We start from the raw sequence: 19,724 nt of genomic DNA on the forward strand, positions 1-19,724 counted from the left end.
CTATAAATTGTACTCACTCCCCCTTTCTCTTCTAGCTCCAGGCCTGGTGGCGAGGCACTATGGTACGGAGGGAACTTGGTGGTTTCAAAATGCCTAAGAAGGACAAAGATGATATCAAGGATTCCAAAGGTAAAGGCAAAGACAAGAACAAGCGGAGAGGCAAGAAAAAGTGACATTCTCTTGCCTTTTCCTCTGGTATTCTGGAGCTGGGAAGGTGGACTTGAAAACATTTTACCAGTGCAGAGAACTCATCTACAGGTTGTTTCTTATTTGGACATTTCCAGGTGCTGCCTGGTGTTTTCACTTTGCCTGTTGTATTAGTTTGCAAACCCTGAATTAGGACTATACTGTTGACTTAGGGCTTCTTTTGAGAAACTTGGTGGGAAGTATTTCTAGGAGGCTTATGAAGATTCTTCTTGCTCTTTCTTACTAGAAAAAAGTCAAGGGCTTAGTTATTGTGATGCATTAAAACTTCAGTAATTTCTGTAATGTTCCTGATTCTATCATTTGTCTACAGTGAAAAAACTCTTTATGAGCAAAAGTGTTCAGTCAGAATTCCAAGACGATGCTTATAAAGTGTCTAGCATAATATAGACACAGTGAAGTTCCACAGGTTGGTTCCTTTCTGCCTTTTAGATTTGTTATCACTTTAGTGTTTTTGTTGGGGTGGTGGCAGCATGGAATATGTATCTTACTATAAGCTGCTTCAGCTCCTTTTCTGGGAAATAGGTAGGGATATAAATTATAAATTAAAAAGATAAATAATGAATTAGAATAAACAGATACGAGATGTTAGGGTGTACAACCCACACACAGTAAAGTTGGGGGACACAGGCCTGCTGGAAGACTAGCTTGGAGAGATTTTCGATCATGAGACACCAGGGTCTATGCCTGCTTTGCTTCCTCAACAATTTTCACCTTGCAGGATATTAAGACTAAAACAGTAAGGATAATCCAAACAGAATGTCTTGGGGTGCTAAAGCTTTCCCTACAGCATAGTTGGTAATTTATGAAAGAAAAGTGTCCAAATATCACATGTATTTCATGAATTAAGCCTTATATGTGATTCCAAATATAGGGAAATGCTGATATCTGTACTTCCTTAGAGTAAAACAAACAAACAAACAAACAAACAAACTGATCTCAAGGGCCTGTTATGAGGACCCAGTTTCTACTGATGTTCCTTCGGGGAATTAAATACCCTTTCATTTTAGCCAAGGAAATCGTGCTTTAGGTATGAACATTTTCAAATCAGCCTTTATTTCACGCTATTGAAGTGTTGGCTTTTATTTTAATGTCAACGTGTAAGGTGGCATACAGGCAATTTAAAATAACATACATGATATTGACATATTTATACTTAGAACTTATGCATTATATTTACAGACACACAAATATAGGACAATGTTTTACAAAATCTTTCACTAATTACATGTTTACAACATTTTCAGAAATAAAATGAAATCTGCTGTAAACCATCTCACTGCAATACTTATATAAAAAGGGTTCTAAATATCCATGTTTTCCTTCATTTCTATAACCATTTTAAGCGCTTAGTTGTTAAAAATTCATCATACTCGTCAGCACAGTCACACATCATTAGTCACTGCTGAGCTGTAGCAAGTAAGAGAAATCAGACTCCTCGATTGGCTGTAAGGCTGTATTTTAAAAAGCTATTAAAGAAAGTGACCTGCTAAGAAGCCCCTTACTCTGTTCTAGCTAAATACAAAGGCCCCTCCGCCCATAAGTTATTTCCAGAGACCTGGCTGACTTACGATGTCCGTAGCTGGCAGGGGCCCTGCTGGGTGGGCACTTTAGCCTTTTCTCTGTTCACACTTCAAGCACTGGGCTGGTCACCGCTTCAGTAGGAAGCTCACAAATGGTCAGGTGGAACCGTTACAACATCGTCTTCATCTTACACTGCAGTCTAGCAAGGCTAAATGTGAAATTTTCTTTCCAGTTTTTTTTAAGTACATACAAAACACTGAATACAAAAATTTTTCAACAAAACCATCATGAAATGTTTCTGCATCTTGACAAAGGAAAGAAATTCAATATGCTTGATATTTTTCTTTCATTATCAACCAAAACTGTACACAATTTTTTTCTAGCAATTCAAATATAAATTTGAATTAGTTTGATAAGAATACATTAATAAGGTTTCACGTTATGTGTGAAATGTGAAATAAGTGGAAATTTCCATTTATTCATATGGGATAATTAGTTGCAAATGTCCCAAATGTTGTATTATGTATGTCTTCTGGGGTTATTCTTGCATAGTAGGTGACAAAACTGTCCTGTTCTTTGCTGAGTTTCAAATGACTTCTATTATTCAGAGATTGTCCTGAGGTTTAATGTTGACTAGAAGGAGAAATACCTATAGTGTAAAAATGCACACAAATTCTAAACAAGTCCTAATTGGTGGGTATGTTTGGAACTGTAAATATAATGGGGTCTGGCTCTAAACACTTAAAAGACATTTTACTTTTGTTCTGTAAGAACAGTGAAGGACTGGGTTTTGAGCTCAGATGCTTTATGTTCTTTAATATTAAACTTGGACAAAGTGGTAATGTTCTGCTGAATTTGTTTCCCTGTGAGAACAGGGAGAAAACATTATTTTGACCGGATACTCCATGATTTTCCTTTTAGATGCTGCATTCACGTGATAGAGAACATTTTGCTCAAATGCATGCATTGGTAAAGTAAATCCAGAACAATTCACAACCCCGGATAACTAGTATCTTCACTAAGTCTATTTACCCGGTTTATAAAGGCAGTGAATACCAAAAGATATGCTGACAACTAAAAGGGGTTCAAAATACAGGGTAAGAAAGACCCTAGTGGCTTAAACCTGAACAAAGGCTCCCAGCTTTGTTACATGAGATCTTGGGCCCTTTCACTTGGCCCATGATTGAGTAAAGAAGGCACGAGTGGTAGAGTTAGATGAACTAGATACACAGCACGCTGTTTTTTAAGATGCCACAAGTGGCTTGATTCAGCCACGGAAACTGGCTTGATTCAGCCACGGAAACCAGCTGTTACCTGAAAGAAATTAAGAAACTTGGTTTTTCCTTTATTTCCTTTGCTTTGTTTTCATAATCTTCCATTAGTCAGGGAGCCGGAAGTGTATTCTGCTGTGGGTGGAAGGTGCGTGCAGGTCCAGGTATCCCGGGAGCAGCATAGGGGGAAGAGGATGGGAGGGCTCAATGCAAATGGTGAGTAGTGCCTGTTACCAGCCTAAGGATTTGGAACCTGTGTGGAGAGTGCTGTTTATAAAGTGTGGAGAATAGCAGGATGTCACACAGAACCAAGCTTTAAGTGGTGGTGGCCAGCCTGCGTAGGGGGGTGGCCTATGACTCTGGCCTTATATACAACTTAACTCTCTGAAATGGTTTTACTACATAAAAATCTAGGCCTTCTACATTATATTTGTTCTGCCTGGACATAAGTATTTTGTCCAAAAAACCCAGTTCTGTTATTTTTGTCTTGCCTTGCACAGACAGTCCAAATAATCTTAATATATAGCTTCTGATTTTAAATGTGGCTGACAGAGTGGAGTCATTACTCCCCACATCATACAAATATCTAGATTGAGACAGTGGTCTCTACCACATCTGTTGAAAATGCAGATACCCAGGCCTCGCTTTAGACCTACCAAATGAGACTCTGCATTTTAACAAATGCTCCAGGAGATTCTAATGAACAGCCAGTTTTGGAAACCAGAGGACTCCAGAAACAGGAAACAGGTAAAGATAATAGCATGTCTGTGCTTTCAGGGGAGCTAAATAGCCTTTTGAGGAGTTTCTTTCTGGTATGTGAGACAAGCCTACTTTCTAGGAAAGCACAGCCAGTTTAGGCTTCAGTGTTGCGTTCTCAGTAATGACAGAATTAAGTTTCATTTGTGAAAACCAACCGTGTCTTCCTAAACAGTTCAATGGAAACGAATATAACCTCCCCTAAAATGGAGGCATGAAGCAAAATATTCCTGTTAGGAATCATGGAAACAGTCCTTTTTAAGAACACTTAAGAGCTTTGTTTAAGCAGATGGCTGGCAGCAGCAATCGCGTCCTGCTCCGGTTTGGCCAGGCCAACGCCCAGGTGCTGGGGGTCCTTACACAGCAGATGACGGGTGCTGCTGCTTGGGGGGGGCAAGTGCCAGGAGAGCCTGGACCGTCACCGCAACCTGGCTCAAACCTTTCTCTTCTAAAATGTGGAGAGGCAAACATAATTGCTCCTGAAATGGAACGACGTAACATAAAAACAAACAAAAGAGAAAACAGGATGAACATCAACAAACTAAAAAGAAAAAATAAGCATCTCTTCTCTCCCTCATAATAGTCAACTGAGATATGAAGAGTCAGTCTGGGAAACTGGCCTCTGTTAACAGGAGTTACACAGAGATGGTACCTGACACCGTCACTTTATTAAAACAACTAAAAGTACAAACGGACCATTTTGAAAACTGGGGTAAGGACAAGTTACATACACTTCTACATACAACAGAGGATAACAAAATACTATGCAGTAAAAGCAACATCCTTCATTCCTGATACATAAAAGATCAATGCAGATCAGTAAAATGAGGTGGAGAAAATGGAAAAGCAGTTCCAAGTTACCAGATGGCTCACGCCTGACAGGACACTGTAGGAGAAAGTGCTCTGGAAATCATACACCAAAGGAACGCAAGATAGTTTCCTGCCAGAAGCCAGACTGCTTGCAGGAAGGATGCCCACCAGCTGTGTTATAGAAGAAATGGAAGTATTTCATATCTTGGTATTTAATGGATTAAATTATGCTGGAGATCTATGATGTGAGTTTAGTCAGGAATACCTCGATCACCATATATTTGAGAAGTGTTTATATGTTTGCTTAAGGAAGTTAAAAACTTCTACTGTGTTTGCCTCATTAACGTTTGGTTAAGCCTTTCTTGAGAGAGAAAAAGGCAGGGTTTAAGGATAACACCTATCATTGGTGTTTCTTTTAAGATTAAATATTCAGAAAAACAGACACTGCTCTCACAAAGGACAAAAAGTAGAATTCTGGTCCCACTAAAAAGGAGACTACACATATTTATTTAAAAAGATAACTGGACTTTTCAATGGCACTTACTGTATTAGGAAGTTTTACAAAATAAGTTGCGATAAAAAATATAACATTTATTTTGAACAGTTATTGGTACTTGCGCTTAAAACTTTAATACTTATCCTGATAAAACAAGGTAATTGCAATCTTTTGACCTTATAAAACTACCAACTCTGTATAAATACTTTGAGGACCACTGCCAATACAGATGAACTATTCTAAAATGAACCTGCAGGGTGTTTTGCTCTTGGGGAAGCATAGTTTCTCTGAGGCCAATTCCCTGATCCCTTCTCCATAGTGCCCCACACTGCTGCCTGCGGTTTAGACATTCCCTCAGAGGCTTATGCTTTCCAGATGCGCATTTACCTGCCAGCCAGCTTGGAGGGAACGCTGTGTGCTCTGAAGAGAATGTACAACTACCCCCCTACAAGACCACGTGTTTTATCTTCTAAAGGGACAAAACTCCACAAAACCGAATGGTCTTTGACTCCGAGACATCTTAAAAATAGAACAAAGAAATAGACCACTACTATATAAAACTGGTTTTCAACACAGTGGTCAGGTCAATATTTCAGCATTAATAGTAAACAGTTTTTTAATGTGTTAAAGAACTGTCCCATTTAATATGTAAGAAAACCAAAGCAATCACACCCTCAGGCTGACTTCTACAACAAGGTGTTATGTTATGTTTCCTGCAATTCCCCTTCATATTTGAGTTCAGTAGATTCCTGAATGTTCAGAAACCCTATTTATGAGAACTAGAATCTGAATGCAATCATGAAGTAGTTTCAAGCATTAAGGCCAGCAGCTTACATATTTAGGACATCCTGAAGACGATAAAACTCACTGCCTTGGGTACAGAGCAGAGACCGCTGCCTGATACTTTACCTGTTCTTACTGGTCAGATACAACCTCCTGAACAGCCTAATTCAGTACAAGTTCACCTATTAAGATGATTCAAGTATACTGTAAATTACATAAATTTCTATTTAAATTATAAATAGGGTTCTAGAGGTGAAGCTAGTTCATTGATAACAAACACAGTAAATCTGGACAGGTGCCTACTCCTGAAAGGTCAGCTCCAGACCATCTGCTTGTTGTGGACTATTTTAAATGTACACACTGGGCTCAGAATAGCGATCTAAGGAACCTACCTGATTTTTGGACTGCACGTTCTGATCAAATTAAAATTACTAAGACTAAATGGTCAGTGCTTCCAGATGTGCAGACAGCAAATGGTTACGTGGACCTGTGCCTCACAATACAGGATACCGCAGAATTTTCGGGCACAGCTCAATGCAGAGATCTTAGTGACCAGCTGCCTCCTCAACTGGAGAGGGTGCAACTATTTTCTTTATGAGCAGTTGTTGAAGACGTTGGAAAAATGGCCACTTGGGAATTTTATTACGTCATATTATATCCTAAGTCTTATTCTAAGAGCAGGTGCAGGATTGTATCAGAGGCACCTCAGCACTTGTGATAAGAGGAAAAAGGACACAGGCCAGGAGAATGGACAAATCACCAGGAGAAAAAACGCTGGTGTTTTGCTCTGTCAGCAATCATCAATGCTTACTAATGTGATGGACTGTTCATCTGGACATATGGGGACAGGATTTATCTCCTTTACTGGTTGGCTGTTTGATAGCCAGAAAAAAAAAAAAAAAAAAGCACGTATGTAAATACTTGGTAACAAGAAACAAACCTCCTTTACCAAACACAGGAATGAGGTGGAAAATCACTGGAGTGCAATCTTTCAGCTAGAGGGGGAAGATCCCGTAATAAAGCAGACAGAGAGTTAACATTAAAGTACAATAAAATGCCACAAAACCCAAAAGCTGGATAGACAGAGAGACAAAACTGGATTCTTCTGAATGTGCCCCAAGAGAAAGTAGTGTTTCAACAGTTCTTTTAACGCTGAGGTTTAGCTGAAGGATGTCAGAAGGGGAACAAAGATTGTCCTGTCCAAAGTGTGAGCAGGAAAGGAAAACAGAAAAACAAAGTCAGTGGTTCAGAAATACAGATTTCAGTATAGAATTCAATATGATCATCTCAGTCATACTCACAGAAACACATCCTAGTAATATTTTTTATTTTGAAGAATGAAAATAAAATGCTAAAAAACAAAACCACAAACACCCCTCTTTGTGCTGAGCTTGCTTTCACTACTAAACAGCAGAATAAAACTGGCTTGTTGGTGACCAGTACGAACACTCAGGAAACTGAACAGAACTGGGTGATGTGAGGCCTACAAATGGTGAGTGAGGTCTATGCCAGGCAACCTCTATCCAGACTCATTTTTCCCTATTAACAAAAAAAGAATGGGCCAGAAAGCAGGACCAAACCTGCATGTGGGCTGAGGAGAGGTAAGTGTTCAGAGAAAGCCCCTCCAGCTCATAGGTGAAGAAATTAAGTAAATAAAAACACAATTGGACTGGAGAACAGGAAAATATTCTTTAACACATAACATATAGTAATTCTAGGACATAAGATACTGGACTCAAATAGACATTTTTATCACCCATTATAGTTTTCTGAATGTAACATACTTAATAAAAGTATAATAATAAAGAGAATACCCACATGCCCAGCCTTATCAGAGGTTTTCAAGAGTCACCTTATTCTTTAGAGTTTCATTCACAACTCATCAACACTTCAAAAGTTATATTGAGAAGGGAAATTGTTCACCTTTATACATATTCTCTGGACATAAAATCTGACAAATATTTGCAATATTAAGTTTTATGTTATACATTTTCAAAAGTGACATTACAAGTCAAACAGAAGTGGGGGTATTTAGGTAAAGATCAGAATGCCCAGACATAGGGGAGGACAAAGGAAGAGGAAGAGGTACAGGTTTCTTCTTTCCTCCTGGGGCAGAGGGACCTGAGGTTAGTTTGAACCTATGAGTTTCTGTATTTATTCATTTTCCTTCACTCTGTTTTAAGCAAATGACTAATTTTTTAACAGAAGCAGCATTGTAACAGGAACCCATCTCAGAGTGGTAGTGGTGGTAGTGATGGTGGTCGACACTGGGGTGGAAGGCAGAAGCAGAGAGGAAGAGGTGGCCTCCGGGATTGTCCACTTCCTCTTTCGGGTGGGAAGACTGAGAGGGAGGAAGGATGTGTCAAGAACCTCAGTCTAACCACCCTGGAAAAATACCTAGTCTTTTAAATTTGTATTTTTTCTGTCTCCTGCCTTCAAACAGCACAGCAGGAACAGGGACAGGCTGGCCCACAATAAATACTGTTACCCATTGGTTGGCAAATGCTGAATTAAATGTACACTTTAAGGCAGACTATATTTTGCTGACTGTTGGCAGGTACATTCTGAAAGAATCTGAGCGTATGACTTGAAATCTGAGACACAGGGTGGTTCTCTAAAGCCCAGAGGACAGGTACAATGACTGTAAAAGTGCTAAACAGTACTTTTAATAGGTCTGATATAGGCCAAGTCTCGAACCTGTCTTGCTGTTTGGGGATGTTTCCAGTGCTCTTCTCTCTGGGTATGCGGTGCCTCTTTTCAGTTACTCTTATCCTCTCTCGGGTTCCCATTCCCTGCACTAACCCACACCACATTCTTTTGTTCTAAGACATGTGCTATGGCATTGGGGCAGGTCCTGGGCATGCTTGTGTAATGTGATGATTAGGTAGAACATCTTCAACAGACAGAAGAAAGCACTGACCGTTACTGTATGTATACACACTAGTATTAGAATATTAGGACCTGCTTATTAATATGGAGAAAATGCACACTATTTGCTTAGAAACCTTATTGATGCTCTCTTACTATGTTTAAAAATGGTTTGTTCTAAAAGAGATGATGAGTCTAGAAAACAATATGATATAAAAATGAAAAATCTGCTTTCATTTGTCCACAGGAACAAAAACAGGTTCTTGCTAACTACCAAAAATGTAAACTTAGGTTTTTTGTAACTCGGGTTTGAAAAAAAAAAGCCACAAAAGAAAACAGTGAAAAATAACTAGTAGAATTACAATCTACTTAATCAAAGGGGAAAAACAATCATGGGAACTGACTCCAGCTAATGCTCTACGGCGCTGGACTCTTTCTCTTCCACTCTGCAACACGTACAAGAGCTGAGGGAGAAGGCCGCCCACTGGACAAGTGGTGCTGTGACCGCCTCAACTCAAGGTAACTAAGAGAGAGGAATGGGGGCCGGGTAAAGAGAGAGTCACTGTGATGAAAACTGTTAGGACAAAGGGCTTAAGTTCAAGAGAAACACTGGAGTTGAGTCAGGGGCTAATCCTGGGGTTCTGACAGCTTATTAAGAAAGTGATAGAAAAAAGTCATGTTTTTCTTCTTGAAGGTTGGATACCAGATATGATGACAGGAACACTAAGGATTATGGTTAATGAAAAAAAAAAAATCAAATAGTACCAAGTTGTTATTTCTTTAAATGTATCTATGTCTCATGTCATTAAATATAGTAGTTTTTAAGAGTACCATGCTTAGTTGGTTTAACACAATTGTTTTAAAAGCGTAACTAAATAACAAATGTATGAAGTTCATGTCTCTTAATTAATCTACAGAGCTTAACTATTTGTACTATTTATTAAAGGGCAAGGAAACTGTAACTGAGGAACCTGAAGACAATAAATCTTAAGAGCAGGACAAATCCCTAGAAATAGCCTCTTGTGTGCTACATTCAAAAGTATTAGAGCTTAGTGGAAAAATCAGTGAAATCTGAATCAAGTCTGTCATTTAGCTAACAGCACTGTCCCTGTGTTTGTTAGTTTGGATGACACACTATGTTTATATAGATGTTAACAGTACACGTAAAGTACACACAGTAACTCTCTGTGCTTTTTTGTAACGTTTTTCTAAGTCTAAAATTATTTCAAAATAAACATTTTTAGAAAGTATTAAAGTAAGTGTTCAAAAACCTGAAACCAACTGGAGCATTCTCAGTCTGAGATGCACTCACTGTGAAGCAGAGACTCTTGTGGATGAAGATGTATACAAGTCCAACAGCAAGTAGGAACGTTTAGGAAAACAGAGTAACGATTTTGATTATTTAGCATGAATTACTTGTTACAATAAATTTAAATTTCTATGTGTATTATTTTTTTGCTCAGTCCTTGGAAATAATTAAGGAAAATTGCTAAGAAGTATACTGACTGACTCTAGTAACACGAAGTCATGTTAGTAGTCATCAATGTGGTTCAGAGTTAGTCCTCTAAGATTTTAGATACTTACACTTCTGAAAAATTTTAGAAAAATAATACTGAAGTCTGAGATGGGGAGATGGCAGCGTCATTTAGGCAATATAAAAAATTTTAAACTTATTACCTGAGGTACACCAATTTTTCTGCAAGCTTCTAGGAAATTCTCCACATTCCGCCTGCATTTTGCCATTGTTAATTTAGGCTACAAAGAAAGGAAATGTGGTGTTATTACCAACGTTTTAAAATATTTCTTATTTTAAAAATACTCTTCTCACAATTCCTTCGTCAATTCAGCACTCTAGACCATAGGGTTAGCAAACTTTTCCTTAAAGGATTAGATAATAAATCTGTTAGTCTTTATGGCCATATGATCTGCTAAGAGCTTGAAAGCAACTGCAAACAATATATACGCAAAAAGGTGTTCCAGTAAAACTTCATTTACAAAAATAGGTGCTGGCCTTGGACCACAGGTTGCCACTCTGTACTTTAGACATTTTACTTTGATTTTTGTAAGGCAAGTGCTAAATACAGAGAAATTTTAGGGGGGATAGTTGTTTAATTTTTTTGCCATTTTAAAACAATATACAGTAAAGAAAATATGTAGGAATAGGAAGGAAATTACCCACAACCTCATCATTCAAGTACAATCACAGTCAACACTTTGGTTCATTTTCTTGCAGCCTTTATTAAAAGAAGATAATTTTCTAAAAAAAAATTTTTTTTAATGTTTATTTTTGGGAGAGAGAGAGAGCAAGAGAACGAGTACGAACGGGGGAGAAGGGGCAGAGAGGGAGACACAGAATCTGAAGCAGGCTCCAGGCTCTGTGCTGAAGCTCAGAGCCTGACACAGGTCTTGAACCCACGAGCTGTGAGATCATGACTTGAGCCCAGGACACTTAACCGACTGAGCCACCCAGGTGCCCCTAGAAGAAGATAATTTTAGAAAACCAATAGCTTTTGCTCAGACATATGTTACAGATGCATCATGTCTCTACTCAATGGTAATATGAAAAGTTTTTAAACATTTATATTTTACTTTATTATTTTTTTAAAATTTTATTTATTTAGAAAGCACAAGCAGGGGAGGGGCAGACAGACAGAATCTTGAGAGAGAGAGAGAGAGAGAGAGAGAGAGAGAGAGAGAGAGAATCCCAAGCAGGCTCAGCACCACCAGTGCAAAGCCCGATAAGGGGCTTGAACTCCAGAACTGTGAGATTGTGACCTGAGCCGAAATCGAGTCAGATGCTTAACCGACTGAGCCACCCAGCGTCCCCAAACATTTCTATTTTAAAAGATTGGACTAAAGAACCTGTTTTCTGAAGGATGAACATTTCCCATAGGAGATTTCCCTAATTTCTAATTAGTAAGTTTGTTTTTCTGAACAGATCTCTTACTAAAAACAGAGTTGTATCACATGACCTAAAGTTGTGAAAAAGTTTTTCACCTATGGGTTATAACGTAAGAAAGAAATATGAATTCCATTTCCCAGAATGATTAACAAACTCAAGTGTTCAAATTCACGGACTGGTTTTCAATACGTTTAAGCATCAGGCATGGAAGCCAAATGTCTGCACAAACTCTGCCTTACAGTTTTCACACAGGTTAGCAGATGGAAGCCTTGACCATCTCTAGAAAACAATGGTTTCATTTGTGAATACCTGGACTTTCTTCAAAGATGGAATATGATACTCCATCATGAAAAGAGGTGAAATGTGATAAATACATGATAGTGTTTGAAGCAACTATTATAATCTAAACCTGCAAGAGGCAGCAGGGGCTAGGATTGACTTTATTATAAAAAATAAAAAGGTGGGAGGGGACCCCGGGTGGCTCCGTTGGTTAGGCGTCTGACTTCGGGTCAGGTCATGGTCTTGCAGTTGGTGAGTTCAAGCCCCACGTCAGGCTCTGTGCTGACAGCTCAGAGCCTGGAGCCTGCTTCGGATTCTGTGTCTTCCTCTCTCTGCCCCTCCCCTGCTGATGCTCTGTCTCTCAATACTAAATAACGTTGGGGCTCCTGGGTGACTCAGTCGGTTAAGCGGCCGACTTCGGCTCAGGTCATGATCTCACAGTCCGTGAGTTCGAGCCCCGCATCGGGCTCCGTGCTGACAGCTCAGAGCCTGGATCCTGCTTCGGATTCTGTGTCTCCCTCTCTCTCTGACCCTCCCTCGTTCATGCTCTGTCTCTCTCTGTCTCAAAAATAAATAAACATTAAAAAAATAATAATGTTAAAATTAAAAAAAAAATTAAAAAATAATAAAAAGGTGGGATGAAAGGAAAATAATAACTAAAAAAATATTTTAAATATTTTATTTTTTTAAGTAATCTCTATGTAGACCCAACATGGGGTCTGAATTCACAACCCCGAGATCAAGAGTCATAGGCTCAGACTTCAAGCTGTATTACAAAGCTGTAATCACCAAGACAGTATGGTACTGGCATAAAAACAGACACACAGATCAATGGAACAGAATAGAGAACCCAGAAATGGACCCACAAACGTATGGCCAACTAATCTTTGACAAAGCAGGAAAGAATATCCAATGGAATAAAGACAGTCTCTTCAGCAAACGCTTATTGGGAAAACTGGACAGCAACATGTAGAAAAATGAACCTGGACCACTTTCTTACACCGTACACAAAAAGAAACTCAAAATGGATGAAAGACCTAAATGTAAGACAGGAGAAAGCAGGCAAAAACCTCTCTGACCTTGGCCGCAGCAACTTCTTACTCAACACGTCTCCAGAGGCAAGGGAAACAAAAGCAAAAATGAACTATTGGGACCTCAACAAAATAAAAAGCTTCCAAACAGTGAAGGAAACAATCAGCAAAACTAAAAGGCGACCGACAGAATGGGAAAAGATAGTTGCAAACGACATATCAAGTAAAGGATTAGTATCCAAAATCTATAAAGAACTTATCAAACTCAACGCCCAAAAAACAAATAATCCAGTGAAGACATGGGCAAAAGACATGGAGAGACACTTCTCCAAAGAAGACATCCAGATGGCCAACTGACACATGAAAAAATGCTCAACATCACTCATCATCAGGGAAACACAAATCAAAACCACAATGAGATACCACCTCACACCTGTCAGAATGGCTAACATTAACAACTCAGGCAACAACAGATGTTGGCGAGGATGTGGAGAAAGAGGATCTCTTTTGCACTGCTGGTGGGAACGCAAACTGATGCAGCCACTCTGGAAAACAGTATGGAGGTTCCTCAAAAAATTAAAAATAGAACTACCCTATAACCTAGCAATTGCACTAGTAGGTATTTATCCAAGGGATACAGGCATGCTGTTTCGAAGGGACACATACACCCAATGTTTATAGCAGCTCTATCAACAATAGCCAAAGTATGGAAAGAGCCCAAATGTCCATCAATGGATGAATGGATAAAGAAGATGTGGTATACACACACACACACACACACACACACACACACACACACACACACACAACGGAGTATTACTTGGCAATCAAAAAGAATGAAATCTTGCCATTTGCAACTACGTGGATGGAACTGGAGGGTATTATGCTAAGTGAAATTAGAGAAAGACAAATATCACATGACTTAACTCATATGAGGACTTTAAGATACAAAACGGATGAACATAAGGGAAGCAAAGATAATATAAAATCAGGGAGGGGGACAAAACATAAGAGACTCTTATGGAGAACAGAGGGTTATGGGAGGGGTTGTGGGAGGGGGGATGGGCTAACTGGGTAAGGAGCATTAAGGAATCTAGTCCTGAAATCATTGTTGCACTATATGCTAACTAGCTTGGATGTAAAAAAAAAAAAAAAAAAAGTCATAAGCTCCACCAACCTGAGCTAGCCAGGCACCCCAATAATAATTTTTAAATTTCAAATTGAAAAACTTTCAAAAAGGTCCAGAAAGAGGATAGGCACTAGGTTTCCAGGAGAGTACCCATTCTTTCCTATGCCAAGTTCTTCTATCATTGAAGTAAAAAAGTCTGTTTTTTTGGCAGTGTCTGGGTGGCTCAGTCAGTTAAGTGTCAGACTTCAGCTCAGGTCATGATCTCACGGCTCATGAGTTTGAGCCCCACGTCAGGCTCTGTGCTGACAGCTCAGAGCCTGGAGCCTGTTTCAGATTCTGTGTGTCTCTCTCTTTTTCTCTCTGTGCCTCCCCCACTTTTACTCTGTCTCTCTCAAAAATAAATGAATATTAAAAGAAAATTTTTTTAAAAAGTGGTTTTTTTGTTTTTGTTTTTTTTTAAAAGAGTGAAACAGTAGAATCAGGACCTACTTAACATAAGGAGGAAAACAGCATGGGGGTTCAAATTGGCTAATTCAAACTGGGGCTGGGCTCCTTCATTCTCTTCTACTTTTTACATGTGAAAGAGCAAGGTACTCCCTGCACAAGTGATGCTGTGGTCTTCTCAACTCCTGGCTAAAGAGGGAGGTAAGGTGAACTGATGCATAAAGAAAAAGTTACTGTGGTGAAAGCTATCATGACAAGGGCTTAACTTTAAGGGAAGTTGGGCAAATTAAGAAAACACAAGACAACTGCTTTTCACTTAGGAGAATTTTTCATTGGCTAGAAATTCTCTCTCCCTATACCAGCTTCCCTGTCTGCCTGTAAAAATGGAAGTAGAAACAATGTAATTAGCTTCTCCTGTTACCAACAGACCTTAGCTAAGCAAATCAGGATCTTGATCTGAGTCTGGGAGAGAAGGCTGGGGATGTGCACACAGGGCACAAAAGAAGGGCCCCTACACTTCTGAAACTCTACCATTCAGATGCCAACATCTATGGAGGGGAGAGTGAAATAGGTCTGACAGTGTAGGTAGAAAAACAACTTGGTTTCTATGCAAAAGAAAGACTAAAAAATGGAGGTCATGTCACTAAGTTAAAACTGGTTCAGGAATCACCACCATCTCAGAAAAAAGAAAAAGAAAAGGTCAGTCAGAATAGTGATCATGGAGACTAACTCAACATTACCTCCATGAAGACTACTAGCACCTTAAGACATAAAAGATGTCTCTGTTTGTGGGGAGAGGGGGAGCAGCTGGGGGTGGGAAGCAGAATAGAGACTTCCTTTGAGATTTCCCCTGTAGACAGTAGAGATCTGACTGATGAAGGTGAAGAAGAATGAGGAACAATCAATCAGCTCTCTCCCTAGCCATTTCTTCCTTTAGCATATATCTCATTTCCAGGGATGTAGACCAGTATTTCATAACTACAATCAAACTCCTTATGGTCTGATGAAAGTTGTGAATCTTTTCTTGAGAAGAATACACATGCATGCAAATTGGGGAGTTCATGGAGCCCTAAAAGTGCTTGATCCCAGGCTACAAATCCCTGCCTGTATGTGTCCAACAGAATAGCTAGTCAAAAGGACCCATCGGCTAGACTCCCTATCACTCTGGAGTGCAGAAGGACTCATGATTTTGCCTTAAGTCAAATCTCGGAGAACCTGCTATTCCCAAAAGCTTCTCCAGAAGTTTGGATGACATAACATATGGTTTTAAATAGCCGTGCATAGCCTGTTCTAATTCTTTAATGAACAACCTGATCTGAATAGAAATCTTATGTAGGTTTTGCAGAAGAAGATTTCAACAAGAGCATAACCTATACCTAAAGGAGTAAGAAATAAACAATTTCACTATTCTGAAATTTGAAATGATTCACAATTTTTATAGGTTATCTACCTTGGTGATATGGTTCCTTCAGTGAGTTGTCATATTACAATATTTGTCATGATATTTGATATGATTTACTAGTGCACTTCTAAGAATGTTAACTGTACTCGTAACACCTATGCCTATTAAACAACCAAACAGCAGTTTTACCACCCTGAATGTGCCCCATCTAGTCTGAAATGCTTGGACATGAGACCTCTCCTTACAATAAGGGTCATTTTTTTGAATTGGGTGAAAGAAATTATGGTTCTTAGAATGTATCATGAAAGTGTTGTTGTTTTTTAATTTTTAAAAAAATCTTTATTTATTTTTGAGAGAGAGAGAGAGAGAGAGAGAGAGAGACAGATAGAGCATGAGTGGGGGAAAGGCAGAGAGAGAGAAAGACACAGAATCCGAAGCAGGCTCCAGGCTCCAAGCTGTCAGCACAGAGCCCGACGCGGGGCTTGAACTCGTGAACTGTGAGATCATGACCTGAGCTGAAGTCGGATGCTTAACCAACTGAGCCACCCAGGCGCCCCTCAAGAAAGTGTTTTTTAAGTTATATACTCACAGTGGTAATTAGGCAGTTCTCAAAGAATTACAATAAATCACCATGTTTTAATGCAACCATAAAGAAACTGCTATGGTTCTTCATTTGTATATGGCTTTAATTTTATATTCTCCTTACAAAAAACTTCTAAGAAAGTAAGTTACAAAGCTCTCTGTGTGGTCAAAAGAACAAAATAAGGGAAGTGACAATCTAATATGAAGGAAGGTAATCCATAGAAAAGAAAAATAGATGTAAATATTTATACTGAAATCTAGTACCGTTAACAGAAATCCCATTAACACAATACCAATTTACTCATAAAATCATTATCACGATTTCAAAGTAGGGATTTTTGGTTTTGTTGGGGTTTTTTGCTTTTAATTAAAATACTGGACAATCTTTAACTGGTTGGCTCAAAGTCCATTTTTTTACCCCCAAATATTCTAATTTGGGAAGTTTTAACATTTACATGTTTCTCCTTTTTTTAACATTTATTTTGAGAGAGCAAGTGAGAGAGTGAGTGGGGGAAGGGCAGAGAGAGAGGGACAGAGAGAATCTCACACTCTGGGCTGTCAGTACAGAGCCTGATGCGGGGCTTGATCTCACAAAGTGTGAGATCATGTCCTGAATCAAAATCGAGAGTCAGGTGTATAACCAACTGAGCCACCCAGGTGCCCCGAAACGACCTCTTTTGATTTTTTAAAAAACGTTTATTTATTTTGAGAGACAGCACATGCAGAGGGGCAGAGAGAGAGACAGAGAGACAGAGAGACAGAGAGAGAAAATTTCAAGCAGGCTCCGCGCTGTCAGCCTAGAGCCCAACTTGGGGATCGATCCTACCCAACCGTGAGATCATGACCTGAGCCGAAAGCAAGAGTTGGACACTTAACTGACTGAGCCACGCAGGTGTCCCTGATTTTGGTTTTTTAAAGAGGAATTAATGTTAAGAGATTGGACTGCTTGTAACTCCTCTCTACCTTCTGTTCTCACACTTGATATGTACTCAATGCATAGGAGTTAAGTTTTGTTGTTGATTTCACTAGCAAGTTTTAAATGCTCTCATCTCATGTAATACCTATATTTCTTTGACTAAAAGCAGGTCCATGTGTTTCATTTCTTTAGGCAGTTAAGTATTTGTAAAATAGTTTTATTTTTTCTGTATGTATTTTACATTCTTACGTGGAGGCACTGTGCTCTGGTAATCAAGGTAAAGAACCTCAGTCACCCTTATTCTCAAACTCCCCTTTTTGCATTGGCTGCTTGCTACTTTGTATGTATCTCCTCTGGAAATGAAAAGTGACAGATTTGTCCTTTTTAAAATTATTCTTAAAACATTTTTTTTTCTTTAATCCAGTTGACAGAATCTGGGAAGAATGCAAAGTATGAATAAACCCTTTCCTTACTGGTGTTGCCAAACAGCACAATTCCTATTCTATTAATCACCACCTTTAGGACCAACAGCAAGTCTTTCAAGTCTCTGAGAGCACAGCGGACTTTGGTAGTGCTGTTCCTCTCTGCCTTTCCTAAACAAAACTGAAGGACTATTTTCAGGGGTCACTAAATAAAAAGTGGCTGCCAATTTTCCTTAGAAGCAAATGCAACATTCTACCTGTGGATGTGCTAGAGGGGATACGGCCACATTATCACCCTTGGGACTTTGGTAACAAAGCAGCTTTTGTAATTAGAAGAATACAAGGTCCTTGAGAGAGATAAATGATTTGCATCTGGAGAGGTAGCACGTTGAATATCCAAAAGTGGCCTAGATACAACTGCAATTTGAGTAAAGAATTTGTAACAGGAAGTGCCTGCTAAATAACAAATGACCAGAAAATGAGATGAGGTCAAGTTTTTTGAAAGGTTAGACAATGTTAAGCATGTTACAAATGAACAGTATCCAGGGGCACCTGGGTGGCTTAGTCAGTTAAGCATTTGACTCTTGATTTCAGCTCAGGTCATGATCTCATGGTTTTGTGAGATGGACCCACACGACAGGCTTTGTGTCCTTCCCCTGCTTGCATGTGCGTGCTCTCTCTCTCTCTCTCTCAAAATTAATAAACTTAAAAAAAATGAACAGTATCCATTCACAATCATCAAAAGAGGGTGTTACAACAATAACTATTAAATGCAATGGGAACCTTCATTATATCCTGGTTGTGTGTGTGTGTGTGTGGGTGTGTGTGTGTGGGTGTGTGCGCGCGCGCTGGGTACAGGGAGAGGAGAGAGCACAGCTATGAAAGATAGTTTTGGAACAACTGGGGAAATCTGCATCTAGATTATGGATGCTGTTGGTGTTTCACCCAGTGACACATCAGCTAGCCTGTGCATCCATCCTAGTCTGGGTTGGCTGTTAGTGGCTTACTACATCCCCTTCTCAGTTTCAGCCTGATCCTACAGGAAGCACTGGAGTGTGAATCACATCTCACTCCCATCTTGAGGCAGGAGGGCTCAGCTCCTATGTCAGTCATTGGCTATGGGCTACAGAGAAGAGCAAGGTGGACTGGGACAATTCTCTGAAATATTTAGAGAGTAAAGCTCCGTAATATCTGCAACTAAACAGTACAATTAAAACACAAATACACACACACACACATACACCCAAATATAGGCAAAGCAACACTGCAAAATGAAATAAATGTCAGGTCTAGGTAGATGCTTTAAGACTGTTTCTTGTAGGGCACCTGAGTGGCTCAGTCGGTTTAGTGTCTGACTTTGGCTCAGGTCATGATCTCGTAGTTCGTGAGTTCAAGCCCCATGTTGGGGTCTGTGCTCACGGCTCAGAGCCTGGAGCCTGCTTTGGATTCTGTGTCTCCCTCTCTCTCTCTCTCTCTCTCTCTCTCAAAAATGAATAAACATTAAAAAAAAAAAAAAAAGAAGAATGTTCCTTGTATTATTATTTCAATTTTCCTGAAAGTTTGAAATTTTTATAATGAAAATTTGAAGGGGAAAAAACTTGTTCTTTCTTCTGTGGGTTGTCATCCTGATACTGACTTCTGACTTCTATATCTGACCAGCAGTCAAAAGAAAACCTGCCAGTCATCCTAGTTTTCTACCCATGGTTGGTCACTAGATCATGTCAATTCCACTCCCAAAATAGATTCATCATTCTAAACTGCAATTATAATCATATTTCTCCCCCCCAATTCTTTGTTTCTTCACTGTCTACACTAAGATAAACATCTAACTCTTTGACACGGCACATAACATCATTGTCACATGGCCCTTGGCTTACCTCTTCAGCTACATCTCCCACCATTTAC

At 39.3% G+C, this 19,724-nt stretch overlaps 2 protein-coding genes across 20 annotated transcripts in view; one reads left to right on the forward strand and one right to left on the reverse strand.

Moving 5' to 3' along the window:
* Window positions 1–1,138, forward strand: part of IQCG (IQ motif containing G) — a 55,432-nt gene extending 54,294 nt beyond the window's left edge. For all 4 annotated transcript variants that reach the window (XM_053220992.1, XM_053220993.1, XM_015081545.3 and 1 more), the window contains one exon: window positions 36–1,138. In XM_053220992.1, coding sequence (XP_053076967.1) covers window positions 36–173 — 138 coding nt within the window. In that variant the 3' untranslated portion in view covers window positions 174–1,138. The remainder of the gene's footprint in view (window positions 1–35) is intronic.
* Window positions 1–19,724, reverse strand: part of LRCH3 (leucine rich repeats and calponin homology domain containing 3) — a 128,069-nt gene that overhangs the window by 9,948 nt on the left and 98,397 nt on the right. For 5 of the 16 annotated variants that reach the window (XM_053220985.1, XM_027061070.2, XM_027061078.2 and 2 more), the window contains 2 exons: window positions 10,390–10,467; window positions 5,611–7,040 (listed from right to left, as the gene is read on the reverse strand). In XM_053220985.1, the coding sequence (XP_053076960.1) occupies window positions 6,840–7,040; window positions 10,390–10,467 (279 nt within the window). In that variant the 3' untranslated portion in view covers window positions 5,611–6,839. The other 11 variants (XM_053220984.1, XM_053220983.1, XM_053220988.1 and 8 more) reach the window with 4 other exon arrangements.

Source organism: Acinonyx jubatus, chromosome C2 (genome assembly GCF_027475565.1).
Source record: "Acinonyx jubatus isolate Ajub_Pintada_27869175 chromosome C2, VMU_Ajub_asm_v1.0, whole genome shotgun sequence".
In the NCBI taxonomy this organism is placed as follows: Eukaryota; Metazoa; Chordata; class Mammalia; order Carnivora; family Felidae; genus Acinonyx; species Acinonyx jubatus.